Raw genomic sequence first — 16,692 nt, forward strand, 5'->3', positions numbered from 1 at the left:
CCAGCAAACTCACCCCCAAGGTGAGGACCACTGCTCTCAATGACTGTAGCTCACGGAGAAACTTGGTCTTTGGATTAACTTTGGTATTACAGAGTGGACAACCTTAATGAAATGAACTTGCCAGCTAAGTCAAGAGAGAAGCAGAAAAACCAAGACATGTGCTGCACAGCCAGGGTAGCGGGGTGGAGGGAGAGGTGCCACGCACTGTGGGAGCCCCACAGGGACGTGACAGTGGGCAGGTGCTCTCCCCTGGCAGCGCCCACTTCCTTGTCAGGTTAATGTGGGCACCCCCAGTACCCACTTCCCAGAGGTGGCACCCTGGATAGATTCTCAGCTGCAGCAGCAGCAGCAGCAGAGGCTGGTACAGTCTGACCACACCCAGCACTTGACCTTGGCTGCTCCCATCTCCCCAGTGCCCGGGAGGGGAAGGTCAGATGGCGGGCGGCTGGCGGCGGTCGACCAACTGACAGGCTTTGAGTTTGCTGCTCTCAACACCAGTCTGCCCTCGAGCCAGCCTTGTGTCTTGGCGGGGTAGGGTGGGGGTTGGGGAACGACCCTGCCTGGGCTTGTCTCCCCCACAGAAGGCTCCCAGGTATAGTAGCCGCCGCCTGCCTCAGCCTGGTCCCACCAACCTGGGGTGTGAGGAGGAAGCCCTTTTGTGCCTCTTCTGAGTTAGAGACCTTTTAAAGAATAAAAAAATCACAAACGCACAAAGCAAATCAAAGGCATTGCACCAAATCACCACTGGCTAGCTGTTTACAAGCTGATCAGAATAATTACTCTGCCACAGGGAAGAAAAGTATTAATTAAAGCTATTCATGATGGTGGCTTCCCTGTTCTGTGGGGTTTATCTCCTGGAAGTGTCAGCCAGAGGTTAGGGATGGATTAACACACAATGGAGGGCTTTGCCAGTTAAAGCGCCTCTTGTGGTTTAGCTTTTAATAATAAAGTTGTCATTGAAAGAAAGAATTTAATGGTTTTAATTGGGTTTAATTGCTTGGAAAGTCCTGGAAAACAGATCAGCTTGTTTAAAAATTTTTTTTCTTTTTTTACAGGAAGACAAGAAAATGATGGTCGTAAAGGAAAAAAACAGGTTGATTCACGTGTTTAAACAGTGAAGCTGTTAAAAAAGATGTCATTTTGGCTGCTTTGGCAGTTTCACAGAAAATAGAAAAGATCCTCTTAGCTCAGCAGACGGGCCTGTTTGTACCCACATGAAGTGAACCAAAGGCTATAGGATCAATTCGCCATCACTGAATCACAGCAGCCAAGCTGACGACAAGTGATAAGGTCGTGGTCAAATCTCAGACAACAAAGATGTCTAGGCCAGTTCTCTCCGGGGCTTTTATGCAAAGACTCAGCCTCTTATTATTATTACGATTTTTAAAAATCCTCTGGACAATGTTCTTTCAGCTGGAGATGCCCAACAGCTCTTAAAGCATTTTACTAGGACATCAATCAAAGGCCAGAAAACGATGAAGGAGCTGGACAGGAGTGCAATGGAGGTCAACGATTGTGGGGGGGCTCCTGGGGAAGTTGAGAACCCCAGAGAAGCAGACCGCCCTGACACGAGTCGCTCCCCAGGACTGAGGGGCATTCGTGACTTGGGAGACCACCATGTGTTGGTGGGAGTTCATGCCGAGGGCTTGGGCCAGGGCTTGACTTGGTAGGTGCTTGCCCTTGTGTGCTCCTGAGCCTTGGCCACACTGCAGCCGACCCTCCCTGCTCAGCACCTCAGACACAAGCAGCACCATGAGTCTCAAGTTACATCTGTTCTTGTTTATTCTCCAAAAGCCACTGGCGGGGGGGGGGGGGGGGGGGGCAGGTTCAGCTCCACACTCCTGAGGTTGCTAACCCACTCCGTCTGGCCCCAGCGACCTGAGAGAGCGTTAGCCATAATGATTAGCATCACTGTTTTGTCCACGCTGAGGTGGAAACTGAGGCACAATGACTCAACTGAGATCACAGGACTGGGGGGGTGGGTGCTGGCTTTGGACTTGAGCAGTCTGGTTCTAGACCAGAGGCGGGTGAACATTTTTATAAAGAACTAGAGAGCTCTAGGATCTGCATGGCCGCCACTCAAGTCTGCGACAACAGTGAAATCTGCCACAGACAATATGGAAATGAATGGGTGTGGTCACGGACAATAAAGCTTTATTTAAAATATAAACAGGTGGAGAACCAGATTTGGCCCATGGATGGATGTATTTCCCTGCTCCAGACCACCATGCTCCCTGCTGCCTCCTCGTCCTGTGTCACATGGTACTCCCATTTGAATAGAGGAGGAGAACCATGATAACCAAGGCACACTTCAGTTTAGACAGTGACACCTGCTCAGAAGAAACGACATGCGATGCTGCATAGGAGGCACTGCGTGTGTCTGGGCATAGGCTTTAGGTTGGTGGTGGAAAGCCTCTCAGGGGAGGTGACATCTGAGGACACTGTATGGTGAGTCCAAAAGGGGAGCAGGAAGGGCCGGTGTTTAGCCAAGTGGGCAAGATGCTCACGTACTGCCTTGGAGCGCCCAGGGTCCGATCCCTGGCTCCAGGTCCTGATGTGGGATGCCCACTAATGCAGATCTTCCTGCAAGGTGGGAGACAGGGACTGACAGAGAAGCCCTAGACTGCTGATGACTGCACCAGTGGGAGAGAGCTCTACCGTCTATCGTGCAAATAAATTAAAAGCTAAAATTAAAAAAAAAAAGAATTCACAAGAGAGGGAGGGGAGGGGCCGGCAGGAGAACCAGACAGTCCAGGGGAACCACTGGGGTCCCCATGCCCTGTTGGCTTCCCTGCCCACATTTCCAGAAGAATCTGCGATGACTGTCCGCAGCCTCTTCCAGAAAATAAAGAGGGGGGCAGTGCCCACAGCACTGCAGAGGCCAGCATGGCAGGCACCACGATCAGACACAAGACGCTGCAGAGCAAAGCCCCAAACCCGAGAAACAACAAAACCCATCACTGAACTGCATCATTGCTGTCTGAATGAGGCCCCACTGAAGATGTGCACCTGAGCTTGCCTGTTACCAAGACCCCTGAATTGGCATTGTTATAGCACATGAATGGGAAGGTGGCCTGCTGAGGGTTGGATGCAGCCTATTTTCCCATCAAAGTCAACCGGGACACAATGGCACTGACTTCTCCTTGCCATTCAGTGGTGACACCTCACCTGCAGAGTCTCATGGGAACCCTACGGTTGGGTCCTCAGTAGCCGGAAGTGCAGGTATGGGGGACAAGCTAGACAGCACCTCAACCTGCTGGTTAAGGGAAAAGGGAATCCGCCCCCCCTCCCCTTTAAGCCCCTGGGAGCCTGAGCCACATTCACCTCCCAGCATTGTCAGCGGCAAGCCCTATATTTACAGAGACAAAAGAGCTCACCCAGCAATTTGTTGTGGGTTTTCCAAAGGTGATGAAATCCTGCCCCCTACATGCCCCCCTTCAGATGCTCTCTAGTGTGAAAGTTGGGGCAACAAAGGGTGGGGACAGAAAGATGAGTTGGTGCACAGGTGAGGGGAGGGTGGGGGAAGTGACTGGCATCTGTTAGACCTGTAGGGGGAGAACGGGGCACACCCAGGTGTCCTCAGTGTTTGCCAGCTGTGGCTGGAGTTGAGGAGGTCTCTGTGGAAATGGTCTTAGAGCAGCCCACAGCACAGGGTTGCAATAGCAAACATCCCAGATCATCTTCAAAGTCCATCTTAAACTGCGGATAATTCCTGAGCACTCTAACCCACATGCATGGAGGAAGCAAGTGGTTTGGAAGCTGCCAGGCTTGCGGGGAGGACATCTTTGTAAGGGGCTGGGTGGGCACAGGAGCCCAGCCCCCACCCAATACCCCATGGACAGTGCTATCCATCCGCATGCCACCCTCTCAAGCTTTCCCACAACCTCCCTGCCACCGTCCCCGCCTGCCCAAACACCCAGATGACAACTGCAGGCACTTGCTTTGGCCTGCCCTCCCTCTAGGAGGGAACAGACCCAAGAAATCACTGTCCTTTCCCTCCCCACACCCCTAGCCCTGCAAGGAAAATAATCAAAGGCTGGGAGGGCCCCCAGCAGCCAGCACGTCTTCATTAGCTTCAGGACAAAACACCTTTGACTTGGCTGAAAAGAGGGGTGGGGGTAGGGTGGAGGGGGCAAGCACAGACTTCAATACCAAGTTTAACCCCCCCAGCGGGGGGGGGCAATCTCGACTTCCTCAGAAAATCCCTTCCAAATTGACTTCATCTTGACTTAATCCACATCTACCGAGCGAAGCAGGCTGTATTTATTTTGAGAACTGATTTTATAGACTTCCAAGGACTCTGTTTTGCTTGGGCAGAACCCTCTCCCCATTCCAGACCCGGCTGCTGCTGCCGCCGCCCGCCAGCCGTCAGAAGGGCCACAGCCAGGACTTGAAACGGCCAAGGTGCTGGCTTCACGTGACCACGACAATGTAAATAAACACAGCTGAGCCCGGTAGAAACTGGACGGTTTTCTCATTAAAGAAATAAAATAAACAGATGTCCTTAAGCACTTTGGCTTGTGTTTGTCCAAGGACGGAAGGCTCTGCATATCAGACTGGTAGGAGCAAATGAAGCTACCTCTGAAGGTAACTGGGCTGGGGGTAGGGGGCGGAGAGAGAAAGGCAAAGTGCCTGCTATGTCCTCGCATCAACTAATAGTCCCTCCAGGGACGGCACTCCTGAACTGAACCTTAGCCACTTCTGCAAATAGTTCCTAACTGCTTGCTCATAAAACTTTTTTTTTTTCTTCTTTCCAATTTCTTCTCAGTTTGTAAAGGAGGCATGGGCAGAGCGGGCTGCGCCAGGCCGCCAGGGTCTGATTGAATCCGGATGGTATCGCGCTGGGTATCGGATTCTGGAATCTGAGCCGCAGTCACGAACAGGGCTGGGAGGTGGGGAGCTATGACTGCACGGGGTGGGGGTAGGCAGCACAGGAGCTCCAGGGAGAGCTCCAAGATGAGGCCCAGCTCCCCTCATCCACGCAGCCTCTCTCAGACACACACACAGGCTGCTGGCTGGCTGTGTTCATGACAAAGCCAGTCAGGTACACGCTGGGCTTACATCTCGCTGGAAGAGGTGTGAGGTGCATGGGGTGACAACCTGTCTGGATTCAGTGAGTGTGTTCTTATAGCTCTCATGGGCCAGGCAGTGGGGTCAGAGTGATAGAAGGGCCCCAGGAGAACCAGGACCAGTCGTAGGAAGTATGAACGCTGACACACCTCCATGACCTTGTTTGGGTCTCCCTAGTAGCCCACCCTGAGCCTAGGGGTCAAGGGCCCACCCTAGACTTGGGAGGGAATCCCAGTAAACATCAGTGAGACCATGGGGGAGTGATGGGAAGGGAAAGGAAGGGAAGGGTAAGTTCCAATGAGCCGGTCACTGCTGGGGCCACCGGAGCAGATGGCAGAACATCCACACAGTGTCACGGGCACCTGCCAAGGGACACCACCTACAGGAACGAGGAGGGCTGTGATGGAAAGAGTGGTACAGCGGCAGCATCTGCTACATGCAAAACTAAGTCCTAGCCATTTAGTAATGATGACAATACTCTACAATCAGCCACGCTGAGACCAGTAATAGCAACTGTGCTACTGTGAGCCCACAGGGCCATGAACCATCAACCCTGGGTTTTTACCTATTCAGGGAACTGGGACAACTCTACGAATGTGACCCCAGAGGAGTGGCACAGGCTAGACCGAGAGAGTGGGGTGGCCAAGACAGGGTGGGGTGGGTGCTGCAGGCAGAGGTACCGAATATGCCACACAGACGTGGGTTAGATCTCTCCCCTGTTACAAATTCCTTATTTTGCTGACTCCCAGCTAGGTACCAGGCACTGTTCAAGGCCCTGGCGCTACAGCTGGGGATCAGACCACCTTGCTGCTTGCCAGGGCTGGACCGAACCACAGAGGCTGAGGCAGAAGCAAAACAGAGCCCCTGTGCACACTTGACAGAAGACTTACGTATTTTGAAGCAAGCAGAGAAAGGTAATATAAGATCTACAGCAAAAAGCACAACTACATTCAAAGCCCCTGCTTAACCAGACTCTGTCAAAACTTGTGAACCTGCCCCCACAGAGACGTGATGGTACTTCCGCTCGCACGGAGGACCTGTGCTCAACCATGAAACAACACAACAACAACTTATCTCCAAATGTTGATCTTACTATCAATTTGCAGTATCAGGAAGCCAGACTTGGAAGTGCAGCCAGGATTCAAACCAGGCACTCTGACATGGAATGCTGGCATCCCAACTGGCCCCTTCACTGCTGGGACAAGTGTCCACCCCAACTGTGTTTCTGAGCGTCCATGATACCAGCTGTTAACAATCAGCTTGACACAGCTGCACGTGCTGAAGGGGAGAGAAAGCTGCAAGCCACAAGAAGCTATAGCCTGCAATCTGTCATGACGACCCCAACCACATAACTTTCCTGGTGTCGGTTACTCCATCTGCAAATGGGGTACACACTCCTGCTCCTCCAAACCCTCTCCATGTCCTCTTCCTAGTTCCAAGCCAGAGCCCAGACCTCTCTGTGGAGCTTCAGACTCAAGAATTCAGCTGCTCCCTGGGGTCTTGCAAATAGAGTAAATCTGCTATTTTTACCCCACCACTTTTCTGTTTCACTGATCTTCCTTTCATTGTATGGTCTCTTATGCTAGAAACAGCCAACTGTCAACATGACTCTCTAGATCTTAACTGGGCACATGACTACCCTAAATACAGGTACAATTTCAGACTCCTCTGCAGCTTGATGCAGTCACATGACCAAGTTCCAGCCAGTGGGATGTGACTGCAATGAGACATGCCGCTTTTGGAATTGGCTCTTCACAAAGGGGGATAAAGCCGTAGAAATTAAACCAAGAGGGAGGGACGAAGCCTTCTCATGCTGCTGGACTGAATTCAGACAAGGGGGCGAACTCTGAATTGTCATGCCATGGAAGGCAGCCCTCCAAGTACTGCCAAGAATGCGACTGAGGGGCCCGGGGCCTCAGTGCCATGCGGCAGCCTCAGACGCTTGAGTTGCTCGCATTGGATGGTGGGGAGCAGAACCAGCTTGGATCTTCCGCAAGCCATGGTTGCTTTCTGTCTCTCTTAGGGGTGTTGGATTTTGTGAATAAAAATACTCATTCTGGGGCTGGTGTGGAGGCTCTATAGGTTAATCCTCTACCTACAGTGCTGGCATCCCACATGGAGGTGGCAACCCGGCAGCCCCGCTTCCCATCCAGCTCCCTGCTTGTGGCCTGGGAAAGCGTGGTTGATGGCCCAAAGCCTTGGGACCCTGCTCCCACACGGGAGACCTAGAAAAAGTTTCTGGCTCCTGGCTTTGAGTAGGCTCAGCTCTGGCTGTTGAGGCCAGTTGGGGAGTGAATCAGCAGACGGAAGATTTTCCTCTCTGTCTCTCCTCCTCTCTGCATATCTGTCTTTCCCTTTGTAGCTAGGGGATGCACAAGGAGGGTGAGCCCATCTGACTCTCTCCCCCTCTGTGCCTCAGTTTCTCTGTGTGTACAACACAAGCTAATGGGACATGGTGGCTTCTCAGGTCCTCCCAGCCCCACGTGGTCTGTGTCCCACACTTCAAGGATGGAGGTGGACATTTGGATCCCAGTGGGGCCAGAGACCCCCGTACGTGGGCTAATGGGTCTACAGAGTGGTAGAAGGCTGGAGAATATGCGGCCTTCAAGAGGGCAGTGGCTATTCCACTCCCACTGGCTGCTGCCCCCCGGCCACACAAGGCTGCCAGAGTTTTTAAATTTTTCAAGAAGAGTTGGAAACCTGGATGGCTTTTGGTCTATGTCCTCTCCTGATTTTTAAATGCTGGCGACAACTTCACATTTTTCCCTAACACCCCAGAGGCCAAACAAAAATATCGGCAGGCTGAATCTGGCCGGTGGCCACCTGTTAGGAATTTCTGTTTTGATATTATTTCTCCCTTCCTTCCTTCATTTGACAAATATTTGCTCGGGCTTGCTAAACGGGAGGTGCTGTTTTGTGGATTAAGCAGCAGACGCACCAGGAAAAAGTTCCCGTTCCTGTGCAACTTCACCGGCCTGACTGCTCTCACCTTTTTCTTCAAGGAGTATTTATTAGGCAATCCTGTCCCATGCTTGACCAAGCAGAGTGCCGTCTTCAGGGGAGACAAATGGCCAAAGAATAATCATGATACAGAAAAAAAGGTACAGTTTAGGGAGAGACACAATTCAGGTGGAGGGGTGCAATGATCCAAGCTCTCTTGGTGGATTACATCAGAGCCAGACCAGGCACTTGACGCCATGGTTGACACATCCTTTGGGATCCCTGCATCTCATTCCAGGGTGCTGGGGTTTCATCCCAGCTTGGCCTCTGATTCCAGCTCCCTGATAGCGTGCATGCTGGGACCATGGGTCAAGGAAACGGATTCCCTGTTACCCACATGGAAGATGCAGGGTTGCTGGAACCTTGGTCTGGCCGGGCCCAGCTCGGATGCTGTGTGCATTTTGGGCATGAACCAGTGCATGGAAGCTGTCTGCCTTTCTGTCTTTCAAATGATTAACTACTAATGAAAACCTGAATGATAAGTAGGATTGAATCCAGTAAAATGACATTCTAGATTATAGATGTTAGGAAGGGCTTCTGAGTGCGCACTTTCTCAGCCAATTTAGCTGTCACCGCTCTTGGTCATGCAGAGGCCCTCAGTGGTGCACACCCACGGTTCCCTAACCTGAGGCTTTCTTGGGACCTGAGGTCTAGGGGGTCACAGCCCTGGAGAAGCGCTCTTCCCACGGTGCAAGGGAATTCATGGGTAAATTCCTGTCCCTTCCTGCAGGCTCCCTACTGGCTGACAGGTCCCTCTGAGCATACGCCCCAGCAGCAATGGTCCCTGAAGCCCACCTGGCTTCCTGCGGTCCTTGTCTCACTTTCACCCTCAGCACCTGGTGTGCCCCAGGATCGCCTTCCCAGTGAATTCTCATGCCTAGCGCAGGTCCCTGGTCCTGCATCAGGGAGAGCCCAGCAGAATCAGAGAACACGGTAGATACATGTGAGGTCAGAGAACCACTCGGGGAGGGGAGTCAGAGGGGATAGGAGGGCAGTGGTGGGACCCACTCATGCAGGGCCTCGGAGGAGGGTTAGGGGCTCCCCTGGGGACTTGCTGACTTCCCAGCATGGGGGTACAGGCCAAGCTCGCCTATACATCAGGGCATTCCTGCTGTTTGGGGACCCTTTCAGGAGAACTGAATGGGGTCATCAGACAGGGGCCCAGGCCGGATGCGCAGGTGGGAGAAGCAGCAGGCTGGATAGAGTCGGCTGCAACGCAGGATGACACGGGCCAGGGCATATGGGACAAGGGGTCATGGGGCCTGGCAAGCAGCTCTGGGCCTTGTCCATTTCTCGAGTTTGTTTTCAGGAATGGTGGTGAGACACTGATGCAAATACCGTGTCCCCAAATCCCCAGACCCCACACAACTTTACAGGTGGCCATCCCTGGCGTCTCCAGGGATGAGTAGGTGGGGTGACTTGGTGGGGAACACACTCTGTGACCCTCTGGGATTGCCCAGCTTCTCCAAGTGGCAGCTGAATGCACCCCCATGTTCCCAGCAGCTCCTGGCTCCACCACCCTTTTACCTAAACCAGCAGCCCCAAGCCCAACATGGGCAACTCTCCTCCTGGCGCCCCCCCACCGGGTACTGCTGGACGTGCTGACACATTCCAATGCCACAAGACGCTTCTGCACCCCCGACACCATTTTTATAATCTTTACGGCAGAGCGGCAGCCGATAAATCCATCTTGTTAATTATACACCCAGCTTGTTATAACCCCTTGAAAAAACCGCGCGCAGCTGGGAAAGCCATGAAGTGACGTCAAGCCATATTCCAGGTCTCTAAACAGAAACAGAAATATTTCCAGGCGCTGACGAATCTCAAGGTTCCTGCCCATGTGTGGAAGCAGTTGCTCCACAGGTCAGTCACCTTCCAGGAGACGACAAGTGGCAGTCCTCCTAAGTGCTGCCCACCTGTCCCCACGTGTCCTTCTCTGCTGTGGTCTGCAGAGAAGCCGGTGGGATACACGCAAAGAACCGGCCAAGACTGGGTTTCAGCAGTTGCCTTTGCCACTGCAGGAGTGAGTCAGTGGGTTTCAACATTCTCTTCCGTTTGCTGCCGATCAGCTGAAAGCCTTGGCACAGAATTCTAACTGGATGTTTCCCTGATATAATTTGTCCAGGGTACATTTATTGCTAAGGGGCATGCTGGAGTGGACAATACCGCCCCCTCGTCTCAAAAAAAAAAAAACAAAAAAAACTAGGAACATTGAGTTTGTCTGCCAGAGGTGCTAAGCTGTACAACAGAGAGGAAGCAAGGTGCTCTTCCCAGGTATCCCGCCACGATTGCTGGTGCCGGCTACTGCACACCCTGGCCTTCCCAGCTAGAGCTCTGAGCTGAAGTCTGTGCACAAGGAATGCTGAGTACTTCAAGTGTAGGAATAAAAGGCGTGGGAGACGAACGGAGGGAAAGCTTATTAAATTTTCACATGTCAAAGGATTCTTGAGTTTTTTCAAATCCCAGGCTGACCCAAAGGGGCAGCTTTTGTCAAAGAAGCTGCCTCCCAAAGCAGCCCCCACAATTCCCAGGATTAACCAGCTGGTCAGTTAGGTTTGAAAAAAAAAAAAAAAAACACAAAGTGGATTCTTACCTTCCCGTATCTGGACGCAAAAGTCCCAGTGAGTAGGGAATGAAAAATAATTATTGTCTCATCCAAGTCCCACACGAACACACGCTGTGAGGGAAGAGAGGGAAAGAACAGAAACAAATGGGCTTGTGTACATCTGGCTTCACGTCTGCAGAGGCTGATGCCCCCGGAGGAAGAGAAGTCTCCAGGAAGATGAAATTCTAACACATGCGAGGCAGTGATGCGCTGTGACCCGCCCCCTCAGCCGCATCCGTGCAAAGCGTGTTCTGCCCAAAAGTTTCTGGGCTCCCCTCAACCCCGCCGATGCCAGGACCAGGAAGCCCGTTCTCGCCTTTCACATAAAAGCTCAAAAAATGAAGCTCCATCCAAAAGCAACAATAAAAAATCAAATAACTCCTCCGACACCATGAAGCACCACCGTCTTAATTCTCCAGCTGCTCTCATCCAGGCCTGCTTTAACAAGTCTGCTGATGGACTCCTTAACTCTGGATAATGGACAGTACCTTTATGGTTCAATACTGTCTCTTCAGCTCAGCCGTCTAGAGACGGGGATTTGACCCATGGTAATTACTCCCACCCAGAACCAGGAGAGAAGAACTCCATCAGGATCTGCGGTGTGGGCACAGCAGCCCAAGCACTCGGGGCATCTTCTGTTGCTTCCCAGGTGTCTTAGCAGGGAGCTGGATTACAAATGTAGCAGCTGGGACGCGAACTGGTGCCCACATGGGATGTTGGCTTCACAGGTGGCAACTCGAGCCACTATACCACAATCCTGGCCCCTATCCTTACATTTAATAAGGCCACAGGGAGGTGTAGTCTCCTTCTTTCAGTTCATACTGTTCAGCATTTGAAGACATTTTTAATCCACTGACTTGCATCTTTTTAGAGCTTTGGAAATTTTAATTTTCTTATATTTTCCACAGATTCCTCCCATATTTTCTACGGTTCTCTTTCCAAAATCCCCAATGAAGCCTTCTGGATTGCTACTGAGTCTTTTAAACAGCATTTCCTGTGAGTCTGTCTGACGATCTATGTCCTAGAAAACGCCTTACTCTTTCTCGCCCATTCCTTCACGTGAACTTGATTCTTGCAGTCATTTAAACATGTCCAACAACTCCATTTTTTCCCTCTGAGTCTTTCTTCCCACATTAACTCCCACCTCCTACTATAAGGATACAAAAATGTTTGATATTTTTGAAAAAAACAAACACCAAAACAAAAAAGCAAAACAAAAACTGAATTTCCCTAAGTTCTTTCTCAAATCCCATTGCCTCTCATTTATTTTTCTTATTTGGCTTGACCTTTAATTTTCACACTCCTGGTGACTGCCCTTTTAAAGAAGAGAAGATCTGATTATTCCCATAACTGGTGTTAAGGAAGGGGGTGGCTGCAACTCCACTCACCCAGCCCTCATGGAAGGGCCACCTTCTAACGCTCTCTGGACACACTCCTCCTGACACAGGGCAACGACCTCTACAGACAGAGAGGGAAGGGAGGTCCCCAGCCAGCCGAGCACAGTAGTATTCCCAGCGGAGGAGCTTCCGAAGCAATCAGCAAGGCCAAGTACTGACTGCTATGACTCGGCCTGGCCATATTTTCGCATATTGATGCTCTAGGTATACAAAGGGACTTCAAGGAGTCTGTGGAAAATGGAATTAAAAGCTAGGCTTATTTGGGTGTGAAAATATGTGTGTTCCTTTGTCTTACTCCAGGTCTTGATAGCAACGTGTGGAAATCAACACGGAAGAGGCCTTCTGAAGTCCAAACATCCCAAGTCCTAACTTACTGGGATTAGGTCTGAACTAACTGGATTGGATCAACACATGTTTGAGTAATAATAGAATTTTTAAAAAATTCATCAACAAACTTTTTCCAAACTTGGCACAGGCTTCATGAAGGCATCTATTCCATGCCCTTGGAGGAAGAGGACTGCTTCTTTCCCTGCTTCTCACAGCCCTGCCCCAGCCCCAGGTTCCTAGCTAGCAGGTGGTTGCTGGCCATTCTGCAGGTGGCTCCATTTCCTGGGCTACCATGGTTTGGGCCAGAATGGCCTCTGAATCACAGGTGGGCTCAGGGATCTTTTTATGAGCTAAAATTCAGGGCCAACAAAGTCATTGTCTTGGGGCTTGTTGGCAGCCCATTGTCATGAGATTTGGGGGCAAGAACCAGGCCTTGGGTGCAGGTGGAAGCAAAGAGGCTGGGATAGTGGGAGAGGTGCAGAGGAGAGCTGTACCTACTCACCAGTGCATGGGGGCCTGGCAGGGGCATTGCTGCTTTAGGGGGCTCCAGCACCCTCACTGTTATGACTCCCTTGCTGATCCCAGGGTCCTGAGATGACCAATGTGCCCCTGCTCTTACAGAGAATTCTGCTTTTCCACTTAAGCTAGCTCATGTTGGTTCCTGGCACCTGTGGCTGAAAGATTTCAACTAAAATGTACACAGAGTTCCCTGTCACCCCACTTCTATGTAACTCCTCCCTCTTGGGATTCTGTCATCAGCAAGATGGCTGGAGAGTGAAGAGGTGTGACCCAGGCAGGGCCTCCATGCTGACATTACACAAGGGAGTGAAACACAACTCACACCTTTCCAACTGTTCTTGCCCAGTGGTCCTTACTCTGCAATGGAGCAGATGTTTCCAGAACAGTATCACCTAGAAGCCGTTACTTCCATGCCACAACTCTCTCCACCCACTTAGCTGAATGGAGAATTTTCTTTTCATGTTCACTGATCCCTACCAAAAGTAGAAGTCACATTGGGTGGCTGAATAGTATCCCAGGGAGTGGGAATATATTTTCTAAATTGCCTATTTATTTGAAAGAGTTACAGAGAGTGGGGGGGGAGGGAGACACAGAAATAGATATTCCTTCTGCTGGTTTATCACCTAGATGGACGCAATGGCCAGTGCTGAGCACCATCTGGGTCTCCCATGTGCGTGGCAGGGTCCTCAATGGTTGAGCCATCTTCTGTGGTGTTTCCCAGGCTGTAAGCAGGGAGATGGCTAGGAAGTGGAGCAACCAGGACACTAACTGGCACCCATATGGGATGCCAGCCTTGCAGGTGGCCACTTTACCCACTGAGCCACAACGTCAGCTCTGAATGGGGGATACTAACATTCCTAAACACGAATGAAATATTAGTGCTTCTTTCTGTGTTTTCCATAGTTTTGCAACTCTAGGCTGGTAGGAAATCTATAGGAATTTGGGAGGGCAGTGAGCAAGCGCAACCTGAAGCCAGTTAGTTCTCTCCTAGCCTTCAAAGCCACAGCCTGAATCCACTGACGGGACTGTATAGCATTTGCTCCATGGGGGAGGCCAGTGGCTTTCAGAGTGAGGGGTAGTGCAAGAGCAGACTCACAAAGTGAGAATGGACCCTAGGCAGTGGGAACACCTGCTCTGTGCAGGTGCCTGAGGTAAGCAGTGGGTGTTGCTGTCCCTCGGGAGAATGAGCAAGTAGAGGACAGAGTGATGGTCACCATGACTGAGACCCTGGCCATAAGCAGCTGCTGCAGCCGTGCTGCTGGATCCAGGCTAGACAGCAGGTGCCTGGACATTCATTGTCTGGGTATCCTGGCATCCATCCTCATGTCTCTTGATAAGAGCACCCTGACTTGTCTGCCTCTCTGTGTGCAGTCTTGGTGGAAATGTCCAGCGAGAGGTAAGCAGGAGACTCCAGCCGTGCCTATGGGATGCCATCTCCCTGGAGTCTGACAGTGAGCGAGGCAGTTCTGGGATCACATGATTCTCTTTGTGGCCAGGGTTGGCACTTGAAGGTCTTGTCCCATCTCCCAGTCCTGTCTTTGTCTCTCTAAACTGGGTTTTATCATGTCTGGTCCATGCCCTTCTCTCCCAGTAGGTTCCTTTTTGCTTAAGTAACTAATGCTGGATTCTGTTGTTTTCAACAAAGGATTGCAGCTAAGCCTCGAAGGTTCTTAGGCTCAGCAAGGATCCCTATGCCCAGTATTTGCCAAGGAAACTCCCAAGAGTGGCTACACTTTGATGAGCCATTGAAGGAACAGTGGCCAAGCCACACTGGACATGACAGGCTCTTTTTTCTGAGATCAATTGAATCCCTGGATTCTCACACAACTCCAGAAGAGCCCCAACAATGAGAAAGAGGCCTCAGAGATAAAATTCCACTGGTTTTTAAGGGAATGATGAAGGTGATAGTTCTTAGTGTTTCTGGGTTTGTGGCCGTGCTTCTGGCTACTGAGTGGGACACAGAATCAAACGAATGGGGACACAACATTGCATGGGACTGTCTGTTTCTGTCCCTTGGTAGGTCACTTCCAGCTATTTATTGTTCTGGCATCCATGTTGCCCATGGTACCATTATACCCTCCCCCACAATGCTGTTTTGCTTTGGGGAGAGGAGGATAAATTACAATCCTGACCAATCATCTCATACTTGCTTTAGTTATAATAAAGATGGGCGCATTCCCCAAACCAGGGGTTCTTCGCCTGGGCTGCGGATTTGGAATGGTCTGGGGACTTTCACAAATGCTCGTGCTGGAGTCCTGAACATGGGCAATCTGATGGAATCAGCCTGGGGTGTGGTTTGAGATCATCATCATCGCCAGGCTCTGCACGTGGCTACCATGCGCAGCCCAGGCTGGCAAGCACCACCCGAGTCACCTGGGATCACAGCACACACACCTGAGCCAGCTGACAGGTGGATCACCTGTCACAGGACAGTCACCTGGGGAACCTAGCAAACCATCCCCATCCCAGAGAACTCCAAATACATCAAACAACAAACAAAAACCAAATGAGGGGCCAGTGCTGTGGCATAGTAGGTAAAGCTGCTGTTTGATGCTAGCATCCCGTATCCGAGTGCGGGGGTTGAGTCCTGGCTCCAGATCAGCTTCCTGTTAACACACAGCAGGGGGCTCTACCACCCACAGGGGAGACCTGGATGATGGAGTTCCTGGCTGCTAGCTATAACTTGGCTCAGCTCGCGGTATTGCAGCCATTTGGGTAGCGTGCCACTGGATGGAAGATTGATCTCTGTTTCTTCCTCTCGAGCAATTTATTAATCTTAACAAAACCCCAAACGATCCCTACCTCTCCCCAGTTTCTCCAGGTGGTCTGGCTGGGACCTGTATGTCACAAAACCATCTGACTCTGATGTTGCCAGGAGTAGGAATACCCAGACCCTGCTGAAGGCCACTGCCCTCCCACTGTGCTCCTTACCAGGGTTCTCAGAGTGTGCTCCCCAGCCCGGAGCCTCTGCATCACATGGAAAGTTTAGAAACGCACATTCCCTGGCCCTGTCTACTTCACGGGGAGTCCTAGGGGGCAGCAGTCCATGTGTTCACCAGCAACACCCCTCCCTGCTCTCCACCCAGGTGTCTCCAACTCCACCCCAGACCTCTGCTCGGTACAGCTCCGGCGGCTTCCTTCCCACTTGGTCAGGTATCAGTGCCCCTCCCCACTCCCTCCCTTCACTTGGTCACTGTGACTGGCCAGCCCAAAGGTCCACTTCCCCACATGCCTCGGGGGAACTCTGTACCCTACCAGGGATGACACTGGCTGGCTTACCTCGATCTCACTGTCCCCTGCTGGGGAGGGGTCACTGCTCCTCTTAGACCGGCCCCGGAGCTTCCCTTCGGAGGCCCGGTTTGGCCTGTCTGTGTCTCCATCTTTGGCTGCTGGGGAAGGTCCGTTGTGTGTGCTGTATTCACCTGGGGTAGGAGAAGCAAGGAGGGGACAGATGAGCAGCTTTGCTGGGCATCTCCTCCTGGGTGGCGTTGTCACACCAGTGTGTCACTTGGAAGTAGCTCCAAGGTGATTCGTCACACAGAAAAACCACTCACCACTCTCAACAGTTGCTTAACAGGCCCATTCTTTCATCTACCAAACAAGTATTTGCTAAGCAGGTGCTGCCCCAGACATGGGGAGGTGCGTCCTCATTCTCCCAGAGTTTAAATTCTGGTGAGGGGAGAGACATCAGACAAGTGAACAAGTAGACACGCGGGGTATCTGGCAGGGAGCCGTTACCCACAATTGGTAAGTTGGGGTGAGGAGCTGGGAGCG

At 51.6% G+C, this 16,692-nt stretch overlaps 1 protein-coding gene across 3 annotated transcripts in view; it reads right to left on the minus strand.

Annotated features, from left to right (window-relative positions):
* EYA2 (EYA transcriptional coactivator and phosphatase 2) overlaps window positions 1–16,692 on the minus strand; it is a 172,027-nt gene that overhangs the window by 23,571 nt on the left and 131,764 nt on the right. For all 3 annotated transcript variants that reach the window (XM_058679727.1, XM_004586086.2, XM_058679728.1), the window contains 2 exons: window positions 16,198–16,340; window positions 10,664–10,747 (listed from right to left, as the gene is read on the minus strand). In XM_058679727.1, coding sequence (XP_058535710.1) covers window positions 10,664–10,747; window positions 16,198–16,340 — 227 coding nt within the window. The remainder of the gene's footprint in view (window positions 1–10,663; window positions 10,748–16,197; window positions 16,341–16,692) is intronic.

This window comes from Ochotona princeps, chromosome 22 (genome assembly GCF_030435755.1).
Source record: "Ochotona princeps isolate mOchPri1 chromosome 22, mOchPri1.hap1, whole genome shotgun sequence".
Lineage (NCBI taxonomy): Eukaryota > Metazoa > Chordata > Mammalia > Lagomorpha > Ochotonidae > Ochotona > Ochotona princeps.